We start from the raw sequence: 23650 nt of genomic DNA, 5'->3' as shown, positions 1-23650 counted from the left end.
ATTTTATTTTATTTATTTATTTTTTTGCATCAACTGTGTCCACAGATATTAATGAAATGTTTATCATAGTACTCTAAAATGCAATTTTAAAATAATTTTATCAAAAATATTTCTTTTACAAGCCGTTTTTATACTTTTGATGCCTTCACTTTGAGAATTGCGATCTCTTTGCATCCGCTATGGGAATCCGATTTTTCAAATTTTTGATGTTTATTACACTTTGTTAAGAGGTAAACAATTAAAATATCTTTTTATTTTTGTTAAAATCACGGAATTTATAAGTTTTAATCGAAATTCTGTGCTTAAGAATGTCTTGGGTCAAAAAGTTAAATGCTGAACCCTATTCTGAAATTTATTTTTTTGTTACAATTATTTTAAATACTGTACAGAAATATTTCTAGTATAATTTAACATAATGTAGAATGGTAGATAAATATTGATACTTGAGAGAGCGATGCCCCCCCCCCCCCCCCGCGCCAAATATGTGAGCTAGAGTTACATAAATCGGAAAAAATATTTTATTGTAGACAGTTTTGTACAATTTAATTTGACGCAGTATTGGTCACAAACCCTTCAAAGTAATTGGTAAATATGTATATGTTTCATATTCAAGTACCTTTCATTGAAATATGATTGTCCTGCATTTTCAATTCTGTTCATATATGCTCCCCCCCCCAATGTGGGCACATGTGAACAATTGAAGACTTTTTTCAAAATTCGATATAAAAGAAAGAAATATTTTTTTTAAAAAGCTGAAAAAAATCCAGGGCATAAAGAAAAGACTTTTATCATAGGGATACTTTTGCTCCGAGAAATTTATATTTTTTGAAAAATTAAGAGTTTGAAAAAAATTTATGTGCCCCCCCCCCCCCCCCCCCCCCACCTTTCCCTTATACTTGAATGTTTACATTGTATAAATGTTGGATTAAATACATTACTTTGATACGTTTTATTCCGTTTTTGATATTTTTCTCATGAAATACAATTTCTTTAAAAACATAGTTTTGGACCCAAGGGTTTTGAACAGAATGGTAAATGCCATGGTGTTTGAAACTTTGCCAGCCAACCCTTTTTGCTTGCCCATTGAGCATTGTGCAGTAGAATAAACCATAGGGCCAATAGACCCTATGAGCTAATCTGCTTTTTGTACTAGTCTCCAAATTTTATTTTCCTGCTCGAAAGGTCAAAGCTAAAAAGGATAAAATATATATTAAAGCACATTTTAGTTTTATAGTCAGGGCTAACCTAACCTATCAGCAACCCTTCACAACGCTGCCAGGTTAAGTTTGCCGCTACCGTAGGGGCTACAACAATCTAATCTTTCTTTAAATAATGAAAATTTTGGACCATTAGTCATTTTTTATTAATTTGAATTATATTGTGCATGCAAAAATTAATATAATTGAACTTGTCAATGTATTTACGAATCTATTTTTTTTTTTTTTTGTAGGCTTGGGATAAGTTGAAATGGAGACCTAGCCCTAAAACTAGGTACGATTTCGTGAACTCAAAACAGTGGCTAAGCGCTGCCCTGAGAAATGTCAAAACTGTGACAGAATGTGGCAGCAGAAGCGGAGATTTCCGCAGTTACAGAATAACAGGTAGGGAGTTACGTTCTAATTGTTGCGTTATTTTTGTAAAGTTGCTTTGTAATTTAATTTAAATGAACATCAAAAGCTTACATGAATAAGGGCCTGTTCACATATCGTCCGTCCGTTCCGTCCATCACGTTTTTTTCTCCCGAAACAGGTTTTCTTTGCTCGTTGCCATGACAGCAATCCATCTTGCACTGGACCGGTTTTGATCAGAAGAACCTTGATATCTGACAGCCGTCAAAAGTAGGACAGCATTTCATTGTTTCCCACCAAGCAGCGCACTCTTTTCTCTTTTGGGTGAGTTCAGCCACGTGATTGATGAGTGGCGACCGTATGTGAATGCTACTGTTTTCGTGAGTGGCGACCGTATGTGAATGCTACTGTTTTCGTCGGCAGTCTGTCACGTCAAAAAACGGGGTGGATGGGACGGGTGGCCGATAAGTGAACTAACTGCCCTTAACTGTTACTGCAAGTCAGTGTAATGTAGTTTAATCATATAGTGCACCTACGCCTTTTTAAATTTATAATTAAATACGGATTGATTGTATACAAGGACTTAAAGTATCACTTTTTTGGGGGAAAACCAGATGGGTATGAATCAGTGTGCTTGTACGAGCTGACTTGGAACCTTTGTGCGCATAGGTAAATGTTTTTTCGTCTGACAATAGCATCGGTCGCTGGCAAGCAGAGTTTGAGGTAGTGTGTAAGGCTCTCTTCTGATTTTTTAATTTCACGAAAAATGATGGAATGGCGGGAGCTGCTCAAAAGCAACAAAATTTTGCCGGAAGCGGGATGACACCCAAGTAGAAACCATTTGGAGGATACAGATCAATTTTGCTGATTATTTTTCGCATTTGATTTTGATGTTTTGTCCAAAAAAATCCGACTAAAGTAAACACACTAGTAGTGGCCAATGCTAAATATTGATTCAGTAGTGTTTACTTCAAAGTTTATATTTGAAAAAATGGGTTAAGGTTCCCCAATGGATGTAAACAAGCAGGAGGTGATACCTCCTACACATTTGATTCACTTTTGAATCACCATTTGGAGACCTGTAATCCTATGTTTTCAAATACAGACATTGAAGTGGCCACTACTGGTGTGTTTACCTTGTTGTGGTTCAATAGGCTCTTTATTCTCTTCTGGCTCTTCCCAAAATTGGAGAGACAAGTGAAAGGTATGACATTTCAAGACAAGGAAGGACATTGTGGCGGCAATGACAACCGTGATGCAGGGTAGTGTAGAGCAAAGTGAAATAGCAGGACAAAATGAAATGGTGAAATAACTATTTCAGAATGGTTGATGCTTTTGTTTATCTCCTAAAGGGAGTTTTTGAATCCTTTCTTTTCTTTTTCCAAGAGGGGTCTTTGGAATTATTTTCCTCATGCGGATAGATATTTTCAGAGGAACTGTTGACGTTATTTGAAATTTGTAACCCTTATTCTATCAGGGATTTTTCAAAAGAGATGACCTGTTCTTATAGGAAAATTTAGGGAATGTTTTTCTTTTTCTTATGAAGAGTTTTAAGGACTGTTCTTATTCTAATGAAAATGCTTAGGGATTGTTTTCTTTACTCTGAGAATTTTATCTAAGCAAATGACTGTTATATTCATCTTGCTCTTTGTGCCAATGCCATCTGTTGATGACCATGTAGAGATCTGTACTGCCATGTGCAAGTAAAGGGCAGGAACTGCACATTTTTCTTGTTTCCTTTTTTTTTTTTTTTTTTTTTTTGCATTTTTTTCCATCTATTGTACGTTAGCTGTATTGTGCAAACTTGCTCATTTTGTTTCCTCTGAATAAAAAGGCGTGAAAAAAACGTCTAATTCCAAGATTTCTCTATGGTTAATATTGAATCCGACACACATTTCTTCAAATATCTCAAACTCATTTCTGCAGACACTGCTGTTTATCCGCACACTGCAGTGTGTTAACAAATACAAATGTAAACTGGTACTTAGGAAAGTTTAAGAGTTATAGATCGACAAACTCGGTGGTTCCCATCTTGGGGGCGATTGCCCCCCAAGAGGCAACTTGACTTCTCAAAGGGGCCGTAAACTTGAGAGCAACTATAAGGGACAATGAATACTTAAGACAAGAAAAAAAAAGGTCGGTGAATATTGAAACTAATAACCTATATGAAACAGTTCTTTAACCACTCTGACCTGGAATCGCAATTTAAAAATAAACGAATTCCTACTCACATCTTGGGTGAGCCTTAAGAATTATTTCATCATTAATTTCCAAGTTTATGAATGTTTGTGTGTATTATGTTTGGCATGCTAATAAGTGAGCTTGGAGACATTTTATGTGATTTATCCCAGAGCTCTTTCCTAAAGTAAAATTATTAAACTCACAATTCAGAGCTCACTAAAAAAAGAGCTTTTAGAAGTAACAAAAAAGAACGAAACCAAAGAGAAGGCATACATCGATGACAAAAATCCAAAAGCTTTCACACTGAAAATTTTAAGCCATTCCTTGACAATGACAAATGATCTTTCATGTTTGTTAGTGAAGGAAGATTCCATCATGGAAGTGATAGGAATGTTCATGGAAACGTTAATGCCCCACAAAGAACTACGTTGAAAAATAATTAATGGCTGCTAAAAGAATATCAAAACCAGTTCTTTTTTTTAATAAACTTGAAGTTAGTTCAAGTCTACTGTATACACGTTGTGCCTATATATTGGAATAAATACATATTAAACTTACTATAAATATTTTTCTATCACTTTAGTAAAGTTTTTTTTTCCATTTATGGAACCTAACCCCTATTTTAACACTTTTATTAAGTCTTAGATTATGAGATTTTGAATAACGCAGCATTTCCATAGAAGGTAACCCCCGCGTAAAACAAGGGTCTACTGTATTTCCATTCAAATACCTAGCAGTTCGTGTTTGAAAAGAGTGAAGAAAAAACTTAAAACAAGGTGCTGTTAAGTAATTTATTTATACTATATTTAGTATAAGTGTGATTAAATAAAATTTCTTTTTGCTTTAGTTTTTTGACAGACATAGCCTACCTGTTGGAGACGAAGAAAGCCAGTCTGTATCAGTTGGACAAACTGTGTTGCCTTTCAGTTGATGAAATGGAGATAGCTTGCCACTCAGACTATGATACGAAAACTAAGTCCTTTGTGGGACAAGGAACTTTAGGAAATCTAGTGATTGCCAATCATTATATGGTGGTTTTGCTTCAGGGATTAAAATCTCCCTGGGAACAACTGCACATGAATTAATAGGGCCCTCAAATTCTGGCCAAAACATACCTTCATTATAGCTGTTGATGTTACACTTTTAAACATTTTGCAAGCATGTTTACATGTTCATATATTGCTAAATGATGATTAAAAACTCCTTGTAATTGTTTGAGCCTGTAATTAATTTAGCAATCTATCTTAATGAAAACCTCTGATTTTGAATTGAGGTAAAATGTAACTTCGTTTTACAATTAGTTATAGCATCAGGATTTTTGTTAAAAAATTTAACTAATACCCTATACATGTTGATGACATGTGCTGTAGTTTTTACTTTTCTTATCATATAAATTACATTTTGTTCATGTTTCATCTTTTATTTTGGGGGGAGGGGGCTCTTTGCTGAAGACATTGTGCGTCTCTTATTTAATAATCGACTATAGCTTACCATGGAATAAATGTTTTTGATGTTCTGTTTTCTGAGCTCCATTTTTTTAAAAAGCATTTGTATCGCTTAATCTGAATATTTTTCTTGTATCATATGTATATATATTTTTAATTTTTAACACACAAGGTATTACAAAATAATGAGTAGAAATTCCCTGTAATTGTTCAAGCATATACTTCATTTTAAAATGTGTTTTAATGTCATAAGTATTTTTGAAATTTAACATATATTTTATTTATAAAAGTTCATTTACTGAAAAATAATGAGTGGAAATGCCCTTTAATTATTCAAGCATTTACTTCTTTTTAATATGTGTTTCAATGTCATTTGTATTTTGAAATGTCATACTTATTGTATAAATGAACATATATTTTTTTAATAAATGTTCATTTACTGAAAAATGAGTCAAAATTCCCTGTAAATGTTCAAGCATATACTTCATTTTAAAATGTGTTTTAATGTCATATGTATTTTTGAAATTTAACACTTTTTTTTAAACTTTTTTTAAAATAAATGTTCATTTACTGAAAAGTAATGAGTAGAACCTTCCTGTAATTGTTTGAACATATACTTCAGTTCAAATATGACTCATCTTATTTTTCCAATATGACTCATCTTATGTACTGGCTTTAACTTGGAGAATAATGTTATTTTCTTCATAATTAATTGTGTAATCTTGTTTTCTGTTAGTACATCTCGCAATTAGCTGTAATTTTTAATAACTCATATGAATTCACTTTGTATGTATTTTAAACATTGAGTACTGGTTTTATTTATTATAGCTCTTTCATTTTAGCCATTTTTACTTCAGTTTCAAATAAATGATCATTGTGTTTTGTTTTCCAATATCAATATATTTTTCATCATATAATTCGTTCACAATATTGGATAGTTTTTCGCCATAAATATTTTTATTATTCAACATTTTTATGTGTTCATAAACTGCAAAATAATGTGTAGAAACTTCCTGTGGGTGTTATTTTGTTTTATAATTGTAAAGTCAAGTTTATGTTAGGACATTCAACAAATGGCCAACACTTTTGATAATATGTGCTTAATATTTTTATAACTATAAAATTTTGTATTTATTTTAAACTCTGATACTGGTTTGATTTCTTTATATTTCTACTTTTTCATTACTATTTATACTTCAAATTCAAATAAATGTTTTTGATGTTCTTTTCATTGAGTTGAATGGGTATTGTTTTTGTCATACCTATTTTTTGAAGTTAACATATTTTTTTACAACTCTTTATATACAAAAAAATAATGAGTAGAATATTCCTGTAATTGTTTAAACATATACTTCTGTTCAAAATAGCCTCAACAAATTTACCGGCTTTAAATTGGAGAAAAATGTTATTTGCTGAATCACTAGTTGTAGAGACATGTTTTTCGTTAATACGTCTCATGGCCAATGCTTGGTGATTATATTTGCTTTAATTTTCTATAACGAACAAGATGAAATGCTTTTTTTTTTAACATTGAGTACTGGTTTGATTTTTTATTGTTCTTTTTTCGTTAGCCGTTTTCAAATAGTAAATGTTTTTAGTGTTCTGTTTTCAGAGATCAGAATATATTTTTTTAAGTTATAATATTGAGTTTTCTTTTTGCTGTAAGGGTTTTTAGAATTAATATACACTCATGTTTGAAAATTGCAATACCGAGAAGGAATTATGCAAATGAACTGAAATTCACGGGAAATGTACACTGGTGTCCAAAAGTTAAGCATAATTGCTATTTATGTGAGGAATGAATGAAATATGCATCGGAATAGGAGTAAACGTGATATGCGAATGCAACACGGTTACAAAACAACGAAACTATTAAAAAAAACTGTAGTATTTACTTTTATTACTCAAAAGAATAGTTTGAAAGAAAATTACGCGTTTGAGGAATCTACTCTTTACACAAGAAAAAGAAAAAAATAGGATACTGAAGTTTAAAAATGTGTATGACCACCTCTGACAGCCATGCATGCTGCACACCGATCACTCATGCTCTCTATGACATGGTGGATGAGTTGTGGGCTCAAATAATTCCAAGCATGCTGGGGAGCTCTTTTTAACACCAGAACAGAGCTTGGTGGGGACGAATGGGCCACAAGTTCTCTCGCGAGAATATCCCATACATGTTCAATAGGGTTCAAATCAGGGGAGTTCTCTGCCCACATCATTCGCTAGATATTTTCATATTTATGGAAGTCATTGACCACAGCTGTACTGGGATATGGCGCATTATCACCCATGAATATGAAATCAGGACCGACAGCACCTCGAAACAAGCAAACATAAGGTTCAAGAACTTCGTCTCTGTATCTTTTATCAGTGACAGGACCTTTCTCACACATAAGGAGGTTGTTATGACCGTCCAACATAATGCCCGCCCGCACCATTGCTCCCGCTGATGCAAAGTGATGTCTTTCTGTTATGTTTTGCGGTTGGAAACGAGTTCCCTTTTCTCTCCATGTTGTTACCTGATGAGAATCACTCTGTAGAGTAAAACGGGACTCATCATCACATTGGCCCACTGTCCCCGCACTCCAATGGTGATGTTGCAAGCTCCAGTTTAAACAAATGTGTTTCTGTGCTGATGTGAGAGGAATGCAAACTGCTGGTCTTCTGGCATACAGACCAACATGATTAAATCTCCTGTAAACAGTTAGCCTCAAAATTGTTATTCCTGTGGCGGCACTGAGCGCCAAACCCAGTTCTCTGGTAGCTGTCCCTATAACGTCACGCAGAAATTGCCAGAAATCTATCTTGGTGAGCGGTTTTGACTCTTGGTTGACCTGGTACTGGCTGTCGGAGAACATCTCTCGTATTTTGAAACCTCTGCCACAGTCTCAAGATTACACACTGAGGCACATTAAGAATACGAGGCACTTCGGATTGTGATCGTCCAGATTCCAGTATTCCAACGATTCTTTCCTTCGCAAACATGTCCAATCAGCACCTTTATGCTATTAATCTTGTTTCACCAAAACCAATGTTTCTAGGAACACGCCTGAACTCTCTGAAATGTGAGTCGTTTTATCCACATTCCGACATGCACACCCATTTCGCGAATGATGCCATCGACTATGATATTTTGCATAAACATAATGTTTCTTCTTTAACCAATGAATCTCCATAAGTAATTTTAGGAACATTTACAAGAGTTTTCTCACATTTTATGAATTATGCTTAACTTTTGGACCCCAGTGTATAGCAGGATAAGATATGCAAATAATTAGAATTGGAGTCGTCGCGCATGCATGTACCGAGTAACGTCCTCTGAACTGTGGCTCACTCTATATAAAGGGCTGTAAAGTATTTTGGAATTATTGTATGATTATCTGCCGATGGTAGATGTTTCTCTAGTAATCAATATGCCTTGCCCAAAATGCAGAGTGTCATGCAAACGAGTAACGGAGTTCGTATGTAGCCGTATGATCTGCATGCGTGAGGGTGAACTTAAGTATAGAGAAATTAGTGCCTGTATGTGGCGTAATGCATCAAATGTGGTGCGTATTTGTAAAAGATGGTCAGGGGTCGATGAAATTAGCCGAAAGACTCGCGCCAGCCCATGCAACCAAACGACGTCAGAAGATTATCGACACCTCACCCGCCTAGCTGTGATTGTACGTATAGCGTTCTCTCGTACGCTAGCACAACGTTGGAGTATGAGTACAGTGTCATTCTTGCTGTATCCCCGGTTCGTCGACTTCGGCTGCGCCAGGGCCCTGCATGCAAGGATTCACCCCTATGCACAGGGTTCGTACTTCCTTAAAAAACCCTTAAGAAACCCTTATTTTCATCAAGCAAAATTAAGGTCCCTAAAAAACCCTTAAAAAGTCCTTAATTTTCTGAAAATTTCCTTAATTTTTTCAAAACTACATTAAGTTTGGTCCCCTTTTCTTAATTTTTCTATTTTCTCCCTTCAAATTTTCACCCTCCGCGTTTTCTGCCGAAAATGTATGTTTGGGAAACATGCCAACGATGTCAAACACGTGTTTCGCCGAAAATTGCATGTGTTGTTCTTTCAAAATTTAAATTTATACAGGGGTCGAAGTAGTCCTATATATCCTATATTTTCAAGAAAAGCATCAAAATCGTCCTATATTTCCTATATTTTTGTAAAATGTCTTATATTTCCTATATTTCCACTTTTGTTGTTGTTCAACCAGGAGGACATTAATTCTACAAATTTTGGTGCATGGTACACTAAAGGAAAAGATGATTTTACCGCTTTTTGCCATTTTTGCAACTGTTCAGTGCCCATAAGCAATAGTGGATTTTCGCAATGGAGGCAGCATCCTAAAACATTCAAGCATAAAGAAGACTCTGAAAAACGTCAGAAGGATCCTTCTCAAGCTCTGTTTGTTCTTAACACAAGTGTTAAAGGGTTCAGTTTAGATATAAAATCAAATAACAGTGGAATTAGTACTTGGATCATGAGTGAGGAAGAAAAAATAAAAATTTTCTTTGTTCAAATTTTGTTTAATTATTTCGTCTATAAAGTACACTTTTTTTTCAGAAATTATTCTTTCAACTACAGGAAAGTCATTTCAGATGTAAGGAATAATTTCATATGAGGTTTTTTTTAAACAAAATCATTGATAAGAATAAATAAATAATATATGATATGTATTAGTTCTTTGTTCATAACAGAAATATTCACATACTGTGTCCTATATTTGTCCGATATTTTTTGCGGAAAATGTCCTATATGTGACAAGTCGGTCACTTCTACCCCTGTTTATATTTCCCTGTTTATATTGAAATATAATTCACTGATAATGGGGCATCAGAGTCAATCAATTGCTCCTTTTCCTGCAGTTCGGGAACAATGTTATGCATTTGTGTATGTATCAAGTACTTTACCCTCCTGGGAAACTTTGAAATGGTATGCCTAAAATTATCTTATTATTTCCAGTCCTTAATTTTCACTTTTAAAAATAAGTATGAACCCTGTATGCAGGATTCCCGTTGCCATTTTCTCTTCCGACTTCAATGGGCCCAGCAACACACCCGATTGCCTGCAAACTAGCAACAGATCGTCTTCTCGGATGAGTCCACATTTAATCTGCACTATAACTATGAACATGTAACGCGTCAGGCATTACACATGGGAAAGTCACCTCCCAGAGTGTGTAATCTGAATTCATACCTGCAAAACGCCAGGTGCCATGGTCAGGAGCGCTATTGAACAGAGTTCATACGCCCTTGGAAAAGTTCTTGAAATATAAATTCATTTTCAAATGCTTGAAGACATTGAAAAAATTTTATAACTGTGAAAAATTTTCTTAGAACTTGAATTCTTTCAAAAATCATCAGATAGTGCTTAAAAATTTTTGAAAAATGTTTCACCAATGCAATTTTCTGAACATGTGTTCGTTATGCAGCATCGTAAAAAATTGCTGCTCTGTTTGAGATTTCAATCTTTTTGCATCTTGTAAATATTTTGACGATTTTACAATAGTTTTTCTGACATATGTTACCTTAGATTAGCTTATTTTTTTGTTTAATTTCAATAACTAACATATGATTTATTTTTGAAACCATTACAACATTGAACTTACTCAGATTTTGGGGAAAATAGCTAGTGTTTGAAATTTCAATCTTTTTGCATCCTGCAAATATTTTGGCTAATCAAATGTTATTTTTGCATATGCTACCTTTGATTATCCCAGTGGTTGGGGAGTTGAATACGGAAGTAATTGGTGGAAAGCTGGAAATTGCTTCAATCGATGCCGTATGGGTCTGGAATGACCATACTAAGTTTCCCCCCTTCTACAAAGTGAGTTTTGGCCGTTACATCCAAATTAGTGTCAAAAAACACCTGTTTTTTCATTAATGTAACAATGTTTCAAAAATAACGCTTCCAATGGCCGTACATATAGGCAGAAAACTTGTAGAAATTAAAATTCTGAACAAAATGAGTATCCACAACATAGTCTTTTTTAAACACTAAGCACACAACTAAATTTCAAAGTTTACCTTAAATCACTAATCAAGTGCTTCAAGCCAGAACATACCTTTCTCACTCCCACCGGTCCCACTAAAACACATGTCGGTGCTTGCTTACCTACAGAAGCAGCTACACAGGTATGTATCATCAAGTTGACATACTAGATGTTGCTGAAAACAATTCATTTCATTACAATGTAACAAAGAAATGAAAAAGGATCCTATCTTCATACAGAACTCATTTTAGTTCTAAAAATGATGCGCAAAAATACTGATAGGTTAATTTCAAGTAAAACTATCCAAGGAAAATGACTGATTTTGAGTTAAATAATTTGAAATAGAAAATCACTATTATGGTCAAGGTAAAAGAAAAATTCCAGTGCACTATTCTTGAAGTAAATAAATTTTTTCATTTAGACAATCTGCAGAAAGCTTAATAATATTAAATTTTTCTGTGAGAAATGGTACTATCTCAACAAAAACAACTTTGTTGTAAAAATTTCCCCGCCAAGAAAACCTTTAATTTTTCCCCACAAAAAAAGCCTTCATCCTCAACCAAAAAACCCTCAGCCTTAAAAAGTCATGGTATCTTGGTATCTAGTTTATCTGCTAAGTATCTATCAAACTGTCATCCTCCCTGGTATCCGCTTTCGTCACACCTACTTCTGTTAGAACCTCCTCCCACCTTCAACTCCTCAGAAATATGGATAGATCCTTTAAATTGGTTATCTGGTTTGGCGGGATGCTTTTCTAATTGAAGTAGTTGCTTGGTGGGCAAAAATCTGGAAAACACTTCAAAAAAAGATTACAACAATAACTGCTTTTGGTTTTATGCAAAACATTACGTTTACATTGTATAAATAATAGTTAATAATAAATTGATTCTTTAACCCGATTTTCAAAATGTGCTGGTAATGTGGAAACATTTGTTTTCTGGATAAAAACACTAAACTGAAAAAATTCATACTTAAATGTGTATTTATTATACAAAGCAAAACTAATACAAAGACTTAAGAATTAAACATTTTTAATAAAAAAATAAAATAAAATGTTCACTTGCAAAAGTCACAAATGTAATATTCATTTACACATCCAGCGCACAAAGTATAGCACCAAGACTCACAAACCAAACATCTGATCCAAAGTTCCCTTTGAAAATCATTCGAAAAAGCCTCCCCGCAAAAAAATGCAAATGGCCTCATCCTCTTCTGCTGGAACTTCTCCAACAGGCATCTCCATTGCCGACTCCCCTGAGGATGTTGAATCGCTGTCGTCTGACTCTTCATTAAGTAAGAATTTTCTTTTGGGTAGTTGTTTTTTCCCTTTCCCTGTCGGAATTAATTTTTTAGATTTGTTTACAACTTTTTTCAAGTTCCGTTTTATATGGAGAACTTGTAATAACTGCAGCCGAAGAAGGTTTTCTTCCTCTGTTTGAATATTCCGCTTTGGCGCAGGTACAGGCCTTATACATCCCAAGGTATAACACAGGGCTCAAGTAGATTTGTAGGGCCAGCTTCTGCCAGTTCAATGACACTGGGTCGGGTTCCTTTGTCTTGAATTCGAGCATCTCGAACATTTTGAGCAGCAGGCATGGGGGCGCATGAAGAATTACTAACCTGAGGGGGGATAGACGTAGGTGACTGAATATTTAAACAACGACTTGAAATCGGTTCAGTTGGCAAACAAGATTGTGAAGGTAGGGAATATCAGACATGCGGTCACAAGGGTATATTCCCGTAACTTCGAACCCAGTTGCCGCTATAAATCATGTTTGGCATTGCATGTAAGCCTTGCCAAAAAGTTCAGCGATTTCGTAAGGGCATACAGGATGATCATTGTATCGCAAAAACTGGTGCACATATTCACTGTAATAACTTTTTAAGAGTCCCATAAAGGTTTCATCCAACGGTTGGGTTTTGTAGGATGTATGTGGAGGAATGCTGATGATCGTCACATGATTTTTACGAGCAAGATCAATTACGTCAAGATTCCTTGTGTGGGTGTTCGTGTCCGTCGAGAATTAGCAGAACAGGGGATTCTTCATTCGGGCGTGTCTTTTGAATAAAGTGGTTAAACCACTCTGTAAATAAATCCGTTTGGATCCATACAGATGGATGGCATCTGCCGAGTGACCCTGGTGGTGCTCTCATTAGAGCATGAGCCATATTTTTTCTGGGAAAAGTCCTCATAGGGGGACAAAATTTCCTCAGGCACTCATGAAACAAATTACAATAATAAGGGAACCTCGTTCTGCTGACGTGATTGCTCCCACTTGCCTTTTCCCTTTTAGTCCAACAACATGTAGTATCTTACTTTGCACAACACTTAACCCGATTTCATCGACGTTAAATACCCTATCACTTGGGTAAGGATGTTTATCGTACTCAGCTTTTAACATGTTAAAAAACTTATCAATAATATCCTTATTAAAGCCATTCGCTCTAGAAAATGAGGTACTGATTGGATTAGTGAGTCTCTTTGTGACGTCTTATAAACAAGTCAAACCAGGCTCTCCCTGCAGTTTTATTTAGAAACGGGTGTGGAACATTTATTCCGAACAGCCAACCTGTTGGCCAATCTTTTTATAACATCTCTCCTTAAGCCGTAGAAACGGTCATCCATTTCTATTAAATATTCAACCAGCTCAGTTTCCAAATGAGCTGGTAAAACAGACTTTCGTCCAACTTTGAGGTTCACACACTCTTCAGGTGTTATATAACTATTTACAAATCTTTGTAATGACGTCTGAGGAACTTTATAAAGCTTCACAGCTTTTCTCAAACCCATCTTCTTTTCTCTTACGGAAACAATCGCTTTTACCATAGATTGGGCATCCAAATTCTTAAATTTACCATTTTGCTTGGGACCAACAATCTTCCTCAGCATCTGAAATAGGCGCAAAGGAAATGTAGTACAACAAATATTATATTTCAATTTTTTACAAATACCTATTATAGTCTCTAAAATCTAAACTAAATATAATAGACAACAAATTTAGGTGAGGGAAATGTGGAAACGTTTCCACATTACCCCCAGTGTAGCGCTTCCACATTACCAGCATAGCCATGTTGAACTATGAAGATAAAACTACGCTACATTTTCAAGCTAGGAATCCATTTAATGATACCAGATTGCAGAGTATTATTTGCTTAACCAATAACTGCCTAAGTACTAAGAAATAGCTTAATGGACTATGTAATTAAAACAACCTTAAAGACTTGCCTCAAAAGTTTGAAAAATCAAGAAAAACTAAAGAAAACTTCACTGATAATAAACCACGAGTTGACTAACAACGCTCCTACAGGCTTACTAAACAAACACAGTAACAAGTTGATGCGTTCCGCGTAAAAGTGCGACGCCTCACAAGCCGTACAGTAGGGTGGATCGAAAAAAATAAAATTTCGAATCTTAATTTGGAATACCCACCAAAAGCTGTGCATGTGTAAGAACAATACACATGTAAAATATTATCAAGTTTGAATAACTCCTTGAGGGTCCTACCAAGGCTTGAATTTCTCCAAAAATAGGAAAAATGGTCAATTTTCCAAAATTTTTATGAAAATAATAAGGTTCAAAATTTTTGTTCTAATACCATTAAAATGTTTCCTTTTAACACGCTTTTCATGCATCTTCAAAATTATTTACATTCTTTGCAGTATTAGGTTCGCACACAAGTTCGTAAAATTTCGTGAAATTTCTAAAAACCAACTTTTTTCAAGCCTTTTTGCATATTGCAATATTTTTTCTTTTAAAGTCCAACTTTTTTTTTCTTTGTATGACAGTGCAGAATGCAGTTTTAAATGGAAATGAAATTATACTTTATTATATTAACAGCCCAGCACCTACGACAAGGAGCGTAATTGCTTCAAACTACACCCAGTGGTAAAGTGTCGCAGCAATTTACCTATTGGTCCTGAGAAAATTCACATGAACCAGCATTTTCACCATCAAGTAATGTGAACAGATGACGCAAAGGCTGCTCGTATGCAGTTCACAGATTAACTATGGGACAGGATGTCCAATTTTATTCTCTATAGCCGCAATTGCACCGTTCTTTTTTCTGGGATTCGTGACCGTGCCATCACAGCCAAAAACTAAAAGATCCTTAAGGCTTAAACAAATTTTCAGTTCAAAAATCACCTTGCTGTCGCGACATGTTTTGCCGTTCGAGAAGTTGGCGTCACATGACCCAAATAAAGAGAATTGGATTTTTCAATCATGGGTTCCTCACTTATGGTTCTTCTATGGTATCTGTCTCCAACCATTTCTTTTTGTCATAGTTTTGTCTTTTCGGCTATCAATATCTACCCTTTCACTTCTAGTTTGCAGGTTTTGAAGAGAAGCACGTACTTCGTCTGTGACACCTGTGACACTTCTGTCGCTGTCTTCGAATTTTATTCATATCAACGACTTTAGAACGATAATTATTTGACACAGTACCAAAATCCTGTAATGTTTCTGAAGCAATTGTTGCAGTACATCGCACATCTGTCAGAAATGCCGTACTAGTAGCACTCTTGATAGCGTTGGCAGAGAAAGCCTAATTTGTTCCACTTTTGAAGTGACACCAAAAAATGTTGATGGCTCTGTTGGCGGGAGTATAGCCGTTGCAAATTTTTCTTCTTCTGGAATTGAAACAAAACTTTGCTGTTCCTCATCAGTGTTATTACAGCATCTCGTTACGTAAGTGAAAATCTGAAAAAAAAAAAAAATATTGATCCTGTCATTCAACAAAATGCCTATTTTTGCCACCCGGAAAATATTCTCTTAACAGTGATCACTGATGAACGAAGTACATCAGAGAACTGACTTTGCGTACAGGCACGTAGCTAGGATTTTGTTAAGGGGGGGTCCAAGGTTGCACGAACTTTAAAAATGGAAGCATGCTAAATCAGAAGCATTAACTGTTAATTGTATAAATTAATACTATTCCAATCAAAACTACAATTAATAAGTATGATAATTAGCTTAATTAAGTAATGATATAATATAAGTATGATTGTTAAAGCTTTGCAATATATTTGCTTTCAAAAAAAAAAAAAAAAAAAACGCTCAATACTGTCTAACTCAATAAATGCTCCATAATTCCCCATTCCTGACTGTTTTGAATTGGATTTTGAACTGCATTTAATGCTTCTATGGACGAAAATATCGCCAAGGCTCATTAAAGAGAAGCTCGAACTGTCTTAATTCATTTAAATTTTTAGGATTCATTCAACGATAAGAAATGGAATGATACTTCTAATCTTCATCCTTTTTAATAATATTTTCATATAAAAGCTTATTAGGAAAACATTAAAGCTGTTCAAACAACGAAAATACATAGGAAGTGTCGTTGCTCGTTAATAAGTATTTTCTTGTTATGTATTGCTAAAATAAATATCTAAGGATCAGTTATGGTATTTACGATGAATTAAGTTAAACGATAAAATATCTTTGTCAAAATTTTGAAGAAAATTTGAATGATAATTTGTTTATAAATACTATTTTTAAGGCTATCAATGATATTAAACATTTTTCTTGGACATTTTCTATTTAAGGAGTTTCGCATGCAGGGTCATTTAAGGGTGATAAGAGGAAGTATTACTTTTAGAACTTTGGAAATTGAATGAATACACTTACGAACACATTGTATTTACATAGTATTTTATGTATAGATATGTCTTTACTCCTCTTCAGGAAAACAAATAAACTAAATCAAATCTGTAGTTCTGTTCTTTATGCTGACTCGAAACAATTTCTGTGCAAAATGTTCCATTCTAAATTTAAAATTTCAATTTAAACAACTGTAGGGGAAATGACCGATAGTAACAATAATGAATCATCACAACAAAATTTGACACTTTAAACCTAGTTATTTCACTAACAATATGGAAAGATAAAAATTTACATTTCTACATTTGGCGGTAGTCATCCGATTTCGTTCCTTTAGGAAGTAATCTTTGCCCTATTTTGTGATAATGCGGCAGCACCAAAATTAGATATTACTGTAAAAAGCTAATCATCTTTCGGTGACAAATATAAAAGGTTTATAGGTAGTTTGAAGCCTCAGTTAGCAAACATTTTGCTCTAAGTCATGAGATGTTTTTAAAAAAGGACAAATCTCTTGTAAAAACTCTAAGAAAAGTTGTAAATTAAAAATCTAGATACGATATAAATTGATATTTTGAAATTACATAACAACTAGAAGATCGCCTGTCAAGATATGATGGATGAAAATTGATTCCACATTTGAACGAAGCAATTGCCTGTTTGGTGACATTTTGATAGTTGACATTTTAAACCCTAACTCCAGTGGATTAACCCTAAGCTTCAGTAGATAGGGTTCAACGTTGACCACTTTTTCGTTTCTTCATTCCCCTGAAATGACACAGTCTTACCAGTAAAACAGTTAAGTTACTGGATCCAGTTCAGCCTTGTTACAATAAAGCCTTTCCCTGCATTTTAAACATTACCAAAACTTGTTATCAAATTATCCTTGCGTGGCGCGAGTTTCATTGTTGATGAGGTCGAGAGCGTTACTCGATCATTGGCTATTATATTTATAAGGATAAGAACAACTACTATTATTTTTGCATTTGGAGTCTACTGTGCTTTTTAACTATGAATGTACAGATACTTATTAAATAATTCTTGAATACAAAAAAGTCAGTAAATAGCTATCAAAAAATTTGTTAAATGAAGCATATGCACGAATATTATATAGTATTTTATTCGAAAAATGGAACTAGATTATAGAAGAAAATATATATTTTCAGTTAAACTAATTAATAACTTTTTCTTTTGACCTCATGAAAACAATTCAGTTAGTACTTTAAAATATAGATTTAAAATAATTTCATTGTGAAATATATATGTATCTTTAAACTTATACATCTTTACACACATGTGTTAATCATTCCAAAGTTGAAATTTAAAAAACCAAACACATTCAATTTTTTTTTTTAATTCAATTTCTTTGTTTTTTTTTTTTTAACTTTGATATCATTGAAATCAATTTTGTTACATTAGTATTAACCTTTACTTATTCATTTCTATTTTTTACTACCTCCAGATACATATTTTTTCCCCTTTTTCATAAATCATATATAAATACGCAAGAGATTAAACATTCGCAAAAATTCTAGTTTTTTTCGGTACATTTTTGCTCAGAAAGAGTGAAAGAAAAAAAAAAATCTGTTACCTTGTGATGAAAATTAATAAATATTCAGAACGAATTTCCAGACATTAGTTTCATGGTTGTAGAAAGGCATTTGATGAATGCTAAAAGCTGCGAGCTTCCGGGACACAATGATATAAGTAATCCATCATTGTTAGGAATGAAAATTATAAGTGAGATAAATTGAATTGATTGGTTAAAAAATGAAATGATATTCGATGCTGTTTTTGTCAGAACAAAATTTTAAATAAATGAGAAAACAATGCATAAAATTGCTCCTATATCTAAAAAAAAGAAAAAAAACACATTAAAAAACTGCAATACAACTTACCCAGTGGGGGTTGGCTAATTTTTTCTTATGAGTTTATGGTTTTACTCCTGATTTTTCCCTTTTACTTTGGAGGAAAACATTCGTGCAAACAACCCATACCAATGGCAGCAATAGAGAAAGTGAATGTGCGAAAAGAGTTCTGCACTATCCATGACTCTAGGGGCCTTAGGCACCTTCTAAAAAGACGGCGGCTGACCCCACAACTGTCCTCTTTGTATGACCTTCCCTCAAAAACATTCCGACAAATTTCCTGTCTCCGACATTTTCATCATTGATGACTCTCATCAATCTTTCGTTGACAATAAATGTTTGTTTACGAGCTGCTGGCGATTTCCTTGCGGGGAGTAAGATAATGTCTCCTTTTCGGATATTTTCGGATAGCTGCTGGCGATTTTCTTGCGGGGCAGGGGACTAATAAGATAATGTCTCCTTTGGGCAGGTCTGCGACGCGTACCACGGAATGAAGACTTCTGTCGCCACCCCCCCCCCCACCACCACCACCACTCCCAGAGGTTCTATTGTTCTGAACTAAACTGAACGTGAAAAAGTTATCGATTAATAAAAATATTTAGGACAAAAGAATTTTTTATTTATTTATTTATTTATTTTTTTGGAAAATTCTGTTTATGTAAGTGCAGGAGGACAGTGACCTATCGGGAAGGGGGGTGGGGGTCCGGACCCCATGGACCCCCCCCCCCCTTGGCTACGTCCCTGTTGCGTAGATTTTGAAGGCCAGGCAAGTGGCTTCTGTTCATGAAGAAATAAGAGAATTCTATAACTCAAGGATTAACTTTAATGCATCAGACTACTGTGATGTTATCAACCGGCAAAAATGTGCAGTAACTGCCACCCTTCTCCTATTTTAGCTGGCATATCTAATGAAAGTCTTCAACAATAGATTGAAAACACCAACGCCAATTTTGCGTTCGTTTAGTTCTCCTGTCACACTCACGTGGTGGAACGCTGTGGGTGACAGAAGCTTCTTTGTTGGTGATTAGTCAATCGGCAAGAGATGGTTTCACAAGAGCAAAAATCAAATCTCAAAGTATCATGTCATCGTTTGAATCAAAAAATGATTTCAAAGAGGTTTTATGAATGGATGTGACGATCTGACTATTTTCTGTGGCTTTAACTAAATGATACTTTTCAAGTCCCTCATTTTGTGAAATATTGATGCTTATATGTCAGAGCGACTGTGTGTGACTAAATATATTCTTTGTAACCAATGCACTTCTCTCTATGTTTTATTAGTTAATACAACTAAATCATTTTGATAGTTTACTTCTAATGTAAAATTAGTAATAAATTTATACTTAATACATGTGGCTCGGTAGATGGAAAAGGTAGAATGGAACTCGAAATGCAGCTACCTGTGTTTAGTGGATACTGGGCTGTTAATGTAATAAAGTTTAACTGCATTCTGTACAGGCGTTGTAAAAAAGAAAACTGGACTTTAAAAGAAAAAATATTGCAATGTGCAAAAAAGCTTTAAAAAAAGTCAGTTTTTAATTAATTTCGCGAAACTTAACGGCTTATGTGCGAACATAATGGTGCAAAGACTGCAAATAATTGTGAAGATACATGAAAAGAGTGTTCAAAAGTAGCATTTTAACCGTATTATAACAAAAATTTTAAACACTAGTAATTTCATAAAAATTTTGGAAAATTGACCTTTTTTTCTATTTTTGGAGAAATTCAAGCCGTGGTAGGACCCTCAAAGAGTTGTTCAAACTTGATAATATTTTATATGTGTGTTGCACTTACACATGCACAGCTTTTGGCAGGTATTCCAAATTAAGATTCAAAATTTTGTTTTTTTCGATCCACCCTACCGTACAGGTTATGTTAACACATTACCAACACGCTTCCACATTTGCACCACTTCCTCTAAAGTTAGAATGCACGAGTTTTAAACTTAATATTAAAACCTGTTATCCTTATATATTATTTCTGTAGCCTGTTTTTTGTTTCTACGCGAGATCTTCCTCAATTCTTGAGCGATTTCTTTGATTTACACCTTATTTTAAAGCCTATCGTGCAGGCTACTGACGAGAAATTGACCCACGGTCTAAAATTTTTTCTTTTAGACCGTGGGTCCTATGTCCTATTCGCACTTTTTTTCCCTGGCAAAAAAACCTGTTTTAAAGAACCAGAATGAGGTTTTCGGTTAAATTTATAACTTTAACTTGCACTGTGACTGACAGAGCTGAATAGCTCGATCGGCAGAGCGTTCGACTGGTAACCAGGAGAATGAGTGTTCGGGCCTATGTCCGGACAATCTGCAGCAAAAAAAAAATGGAGAAATATCGCGCATTACATGAACACTTAATAACAATGAATAACATATGTGAGGGAATAGAATAGGTGAGATGGAAACGTTCCTTGCTGTTATAAAAACTTGATGCAACATGGAGCTAAATTGATTTTTAATTGTAAGGCTTCTTTTTTTAAGCTTTGGCTCCGGTAAGAAAATTAAAACCTAATGTAAGCGAAGATATAATTATCAGGTTTAAGAATTCAGACTACAATGGAATTGTTTTTTGCTCAGAAAAAAATAATCTCAGCAAAAACAACCCTGTTGTAAAAATTTCCCCGCCAAGAAAACCTTTAACTCTTTCTCACAAAAAAGAAAGCCTTCATCCTAAACCAAAAAACCCTCAGCCTTAAAAAGTCATGATATCTAGTTTGCCCGCCAAGTATCTGCCAAACTATCATCCTCCCTGTTCTCCTCTTTCATCGCACCTACTTCCGTTAGAACCTCCTCCCACCTTCAACTCCTCAGAAATATGGATAGATCCTTTAAAGTGGTTATCTTGTTTGGCGGGAAGCTTTTTGCTCACCAAGCAAAAAGCTTCCCGCCAAACAACTCACTTTCATGGCAAAAAATTGAACACTTGCCATTCACAAATTTCAAACTGACTCGAAGGATCGCGCACTTCCTCTTTCCTCAATGAATTCGACAATCCTGATGGACAATAAAGAAGTATTCGTGGATTACGACAACACAAATGATGTTTTAGGGGGGGGGGGTGTGATTTTGTGACAAGGGAAGTAAGGAGTAAGAAGTGTGACATCAAGCATTTTTTAGTACGAATATGTTTATAAAAATTAGTTTATGAAAAGTACATCGTAACAGATGGAGAGGGGTCAAAAATGTTTAAAAAAAGTGTAACATCATTTATATGGACAGCCCCTTACCAAGAAATCGGACGAAGATTTGCAGAACTTATCAGAGCATTTTTTAACATAGGGACTACGCGACACCAATGTCGCGTAGTGAAAAAATTCTGTCGCCTAGAAGATGCAAAATCAAACCACTGGGCGACATAGGAAAATCCAAGATTGGTTCACTCATTTTTGTAAACGGTTTTCATATCTTTGTAAAACCTTAGGAAGCCCATCGTCTTCATTAAAACCGCCGACTCGTACTTGCCGAAAGAAAGCTTTTTTTCCTTGTGGAAAGGCCTTGCCCATAGACGGGCCACCCAGGGTCACCTCGCACACGGCGACAGATTAAACAATCAATTAGTACCCCCACCTCATTAGCGCTTCCCTTGATGATAGCCGATAAGCTTTTCGCGCCTGTGTACAGGAACGCTGACTTGGGAGAGCAAAAGTAGTTTAGTTTCAGGCCCTGGTTTGGTTTGCTTATCTTTTTCTCAACACCCATGGCTTTCTCCGATCAGTCTACTCCCCTGAGGGAAGCAGCCTGCATGGGAGAAAGCCATGCAACTTCCAAAGACCCTGATGCAACACCAGAGGGAACCACGGGAAAGTTTCATTCGTCAACAATGATGAGTAGCCATTATAAACCTTTCTCGAAATTGTCCAACTCTCATTTGTAGGAATGGTTTTGAGGAAAGGCCATATCAAGGCCCTGGGCCATATAGCGAAAGGAAAGTGACACCTTGGGATAATCAGGGAAGGGGCTGTCGGCAGCGGAGCCATTGTAGACAGCACCACATTTTTAGAAAGTGCCAGGGGCTCCTACAGGAGGCTTGTGAATCTCTGAGGTTGCACAACGCATATTTATTATTGGTATCCATAGCAAACTTTTCCTTCCTCAAATTAGTGAAAACATCTTTCAAAAAATCGAACTACAGAAGAAAAAAATTCAACGCACTCCAAAAATGATACGTAAGTTGTATTGCATTTTTTTGAAATGTGTTTTATTTTTACAATTTTGTGCCTTATGCCTTATTTTGGTATCCCATCTAAATATTACGTTTAGAAAAAAATAGCATCGAATAAATAACATATTGTCATTCTGCACACTCCTTGTGCTTCCAGTAGTCCTGTAGTTTGTCATAGGGTTATTGAGCAATCACGAATAACTTATTATCATCATTTCAACAAAACTGATGCTGCTCTGATTTTTCAGATTTCTGTGACGACAATTGTTTTTAATATTTATTTAGACAGTGAAATTTTCTTCGTCATAGTTACAAATCTTCTGCGGTTTGATTTTATTCATATTTATTTCAGGCCTTAACTCAAGCAAACTTTATATTTAAAAAAAAAGGTTTTTTTTTGTGTGTAAAATGTTTTTTCATTAAAAAACGCCTATATAGATTAACTTAAACAGTGAAACGTCATCTAATCGTCTTTAATATTTACAGGTTACTAATACCCATCTTTAAGTTTGATAAGAAATTAAAATGCATTACGTTACACGCTGTAAATAATCATTATGCTTAGTGTACTGGTGGATATCGGCCATAAAAATATTAATCTTTATTACCGGAACCTAGTTACCATTTCTTTTTTTATGGATATGCCTCGTACTAGCTATTGTAAAAAATCACCAGTACCACCACGGGTGCCAATTTCTGGACCATTTCCTTTCCATTTGAATAAACAAGAAACCCAACGGCCATTCTACTTGGCCATTATAAAAGAATAAATTTCTAAATCTTTGAAAACGTAAAATGATAAGATACATGGAAAAAATGCATAAAAACCTTAAGAA

General features: G+C 34.8%; 1 protein-coding gene across 1 annotated transcript in view; it reads left to right on the top strand.

The window, feature by feature from the left end:
* The window catches only part of LOC129231069 (uncharacterized), a 51864-nt gene extending 45489 nt beyond the window's left edge, over nt 1–6375 (top strand). Inside the window, exons 10-11 of the mRNA XM_054865317.1 lie at nt 1451–1601; nt 4597–6375. Of these exons, the coding sequence (XP_054721292.1) occupies nt 1451–1601; nt 4597–4604 (159 nt within the window). The 3' untranslated portion in view covers nt 4605–6375. The remainder of the gene's footprint in view (nt 1–1450; nt 1602–4596) is intronic.
* Nucleotides 6376–23650: the final 17275 nt, after the last annotated feature.

Source organism: Uloborus diversus, chromosome 10 (genome assembly GCF_026930045.1).
Source record: "Uloborus diversus isolate 005 chromosome 10, Udiv.v.3.1, whole genome shotgun sequence".
Taxonomy (NCBI): domain Eukaryota; kingdom Metazoa; phylum Arthropoda; class Arachnida; order Araneae; family Uloboridae; genus Uloborus; species Uloborus diversus.
Note: the sequence above shows the minus strand (reverse complement) of the source record. Positions and strands in the feature narration are given on the sequence as shown.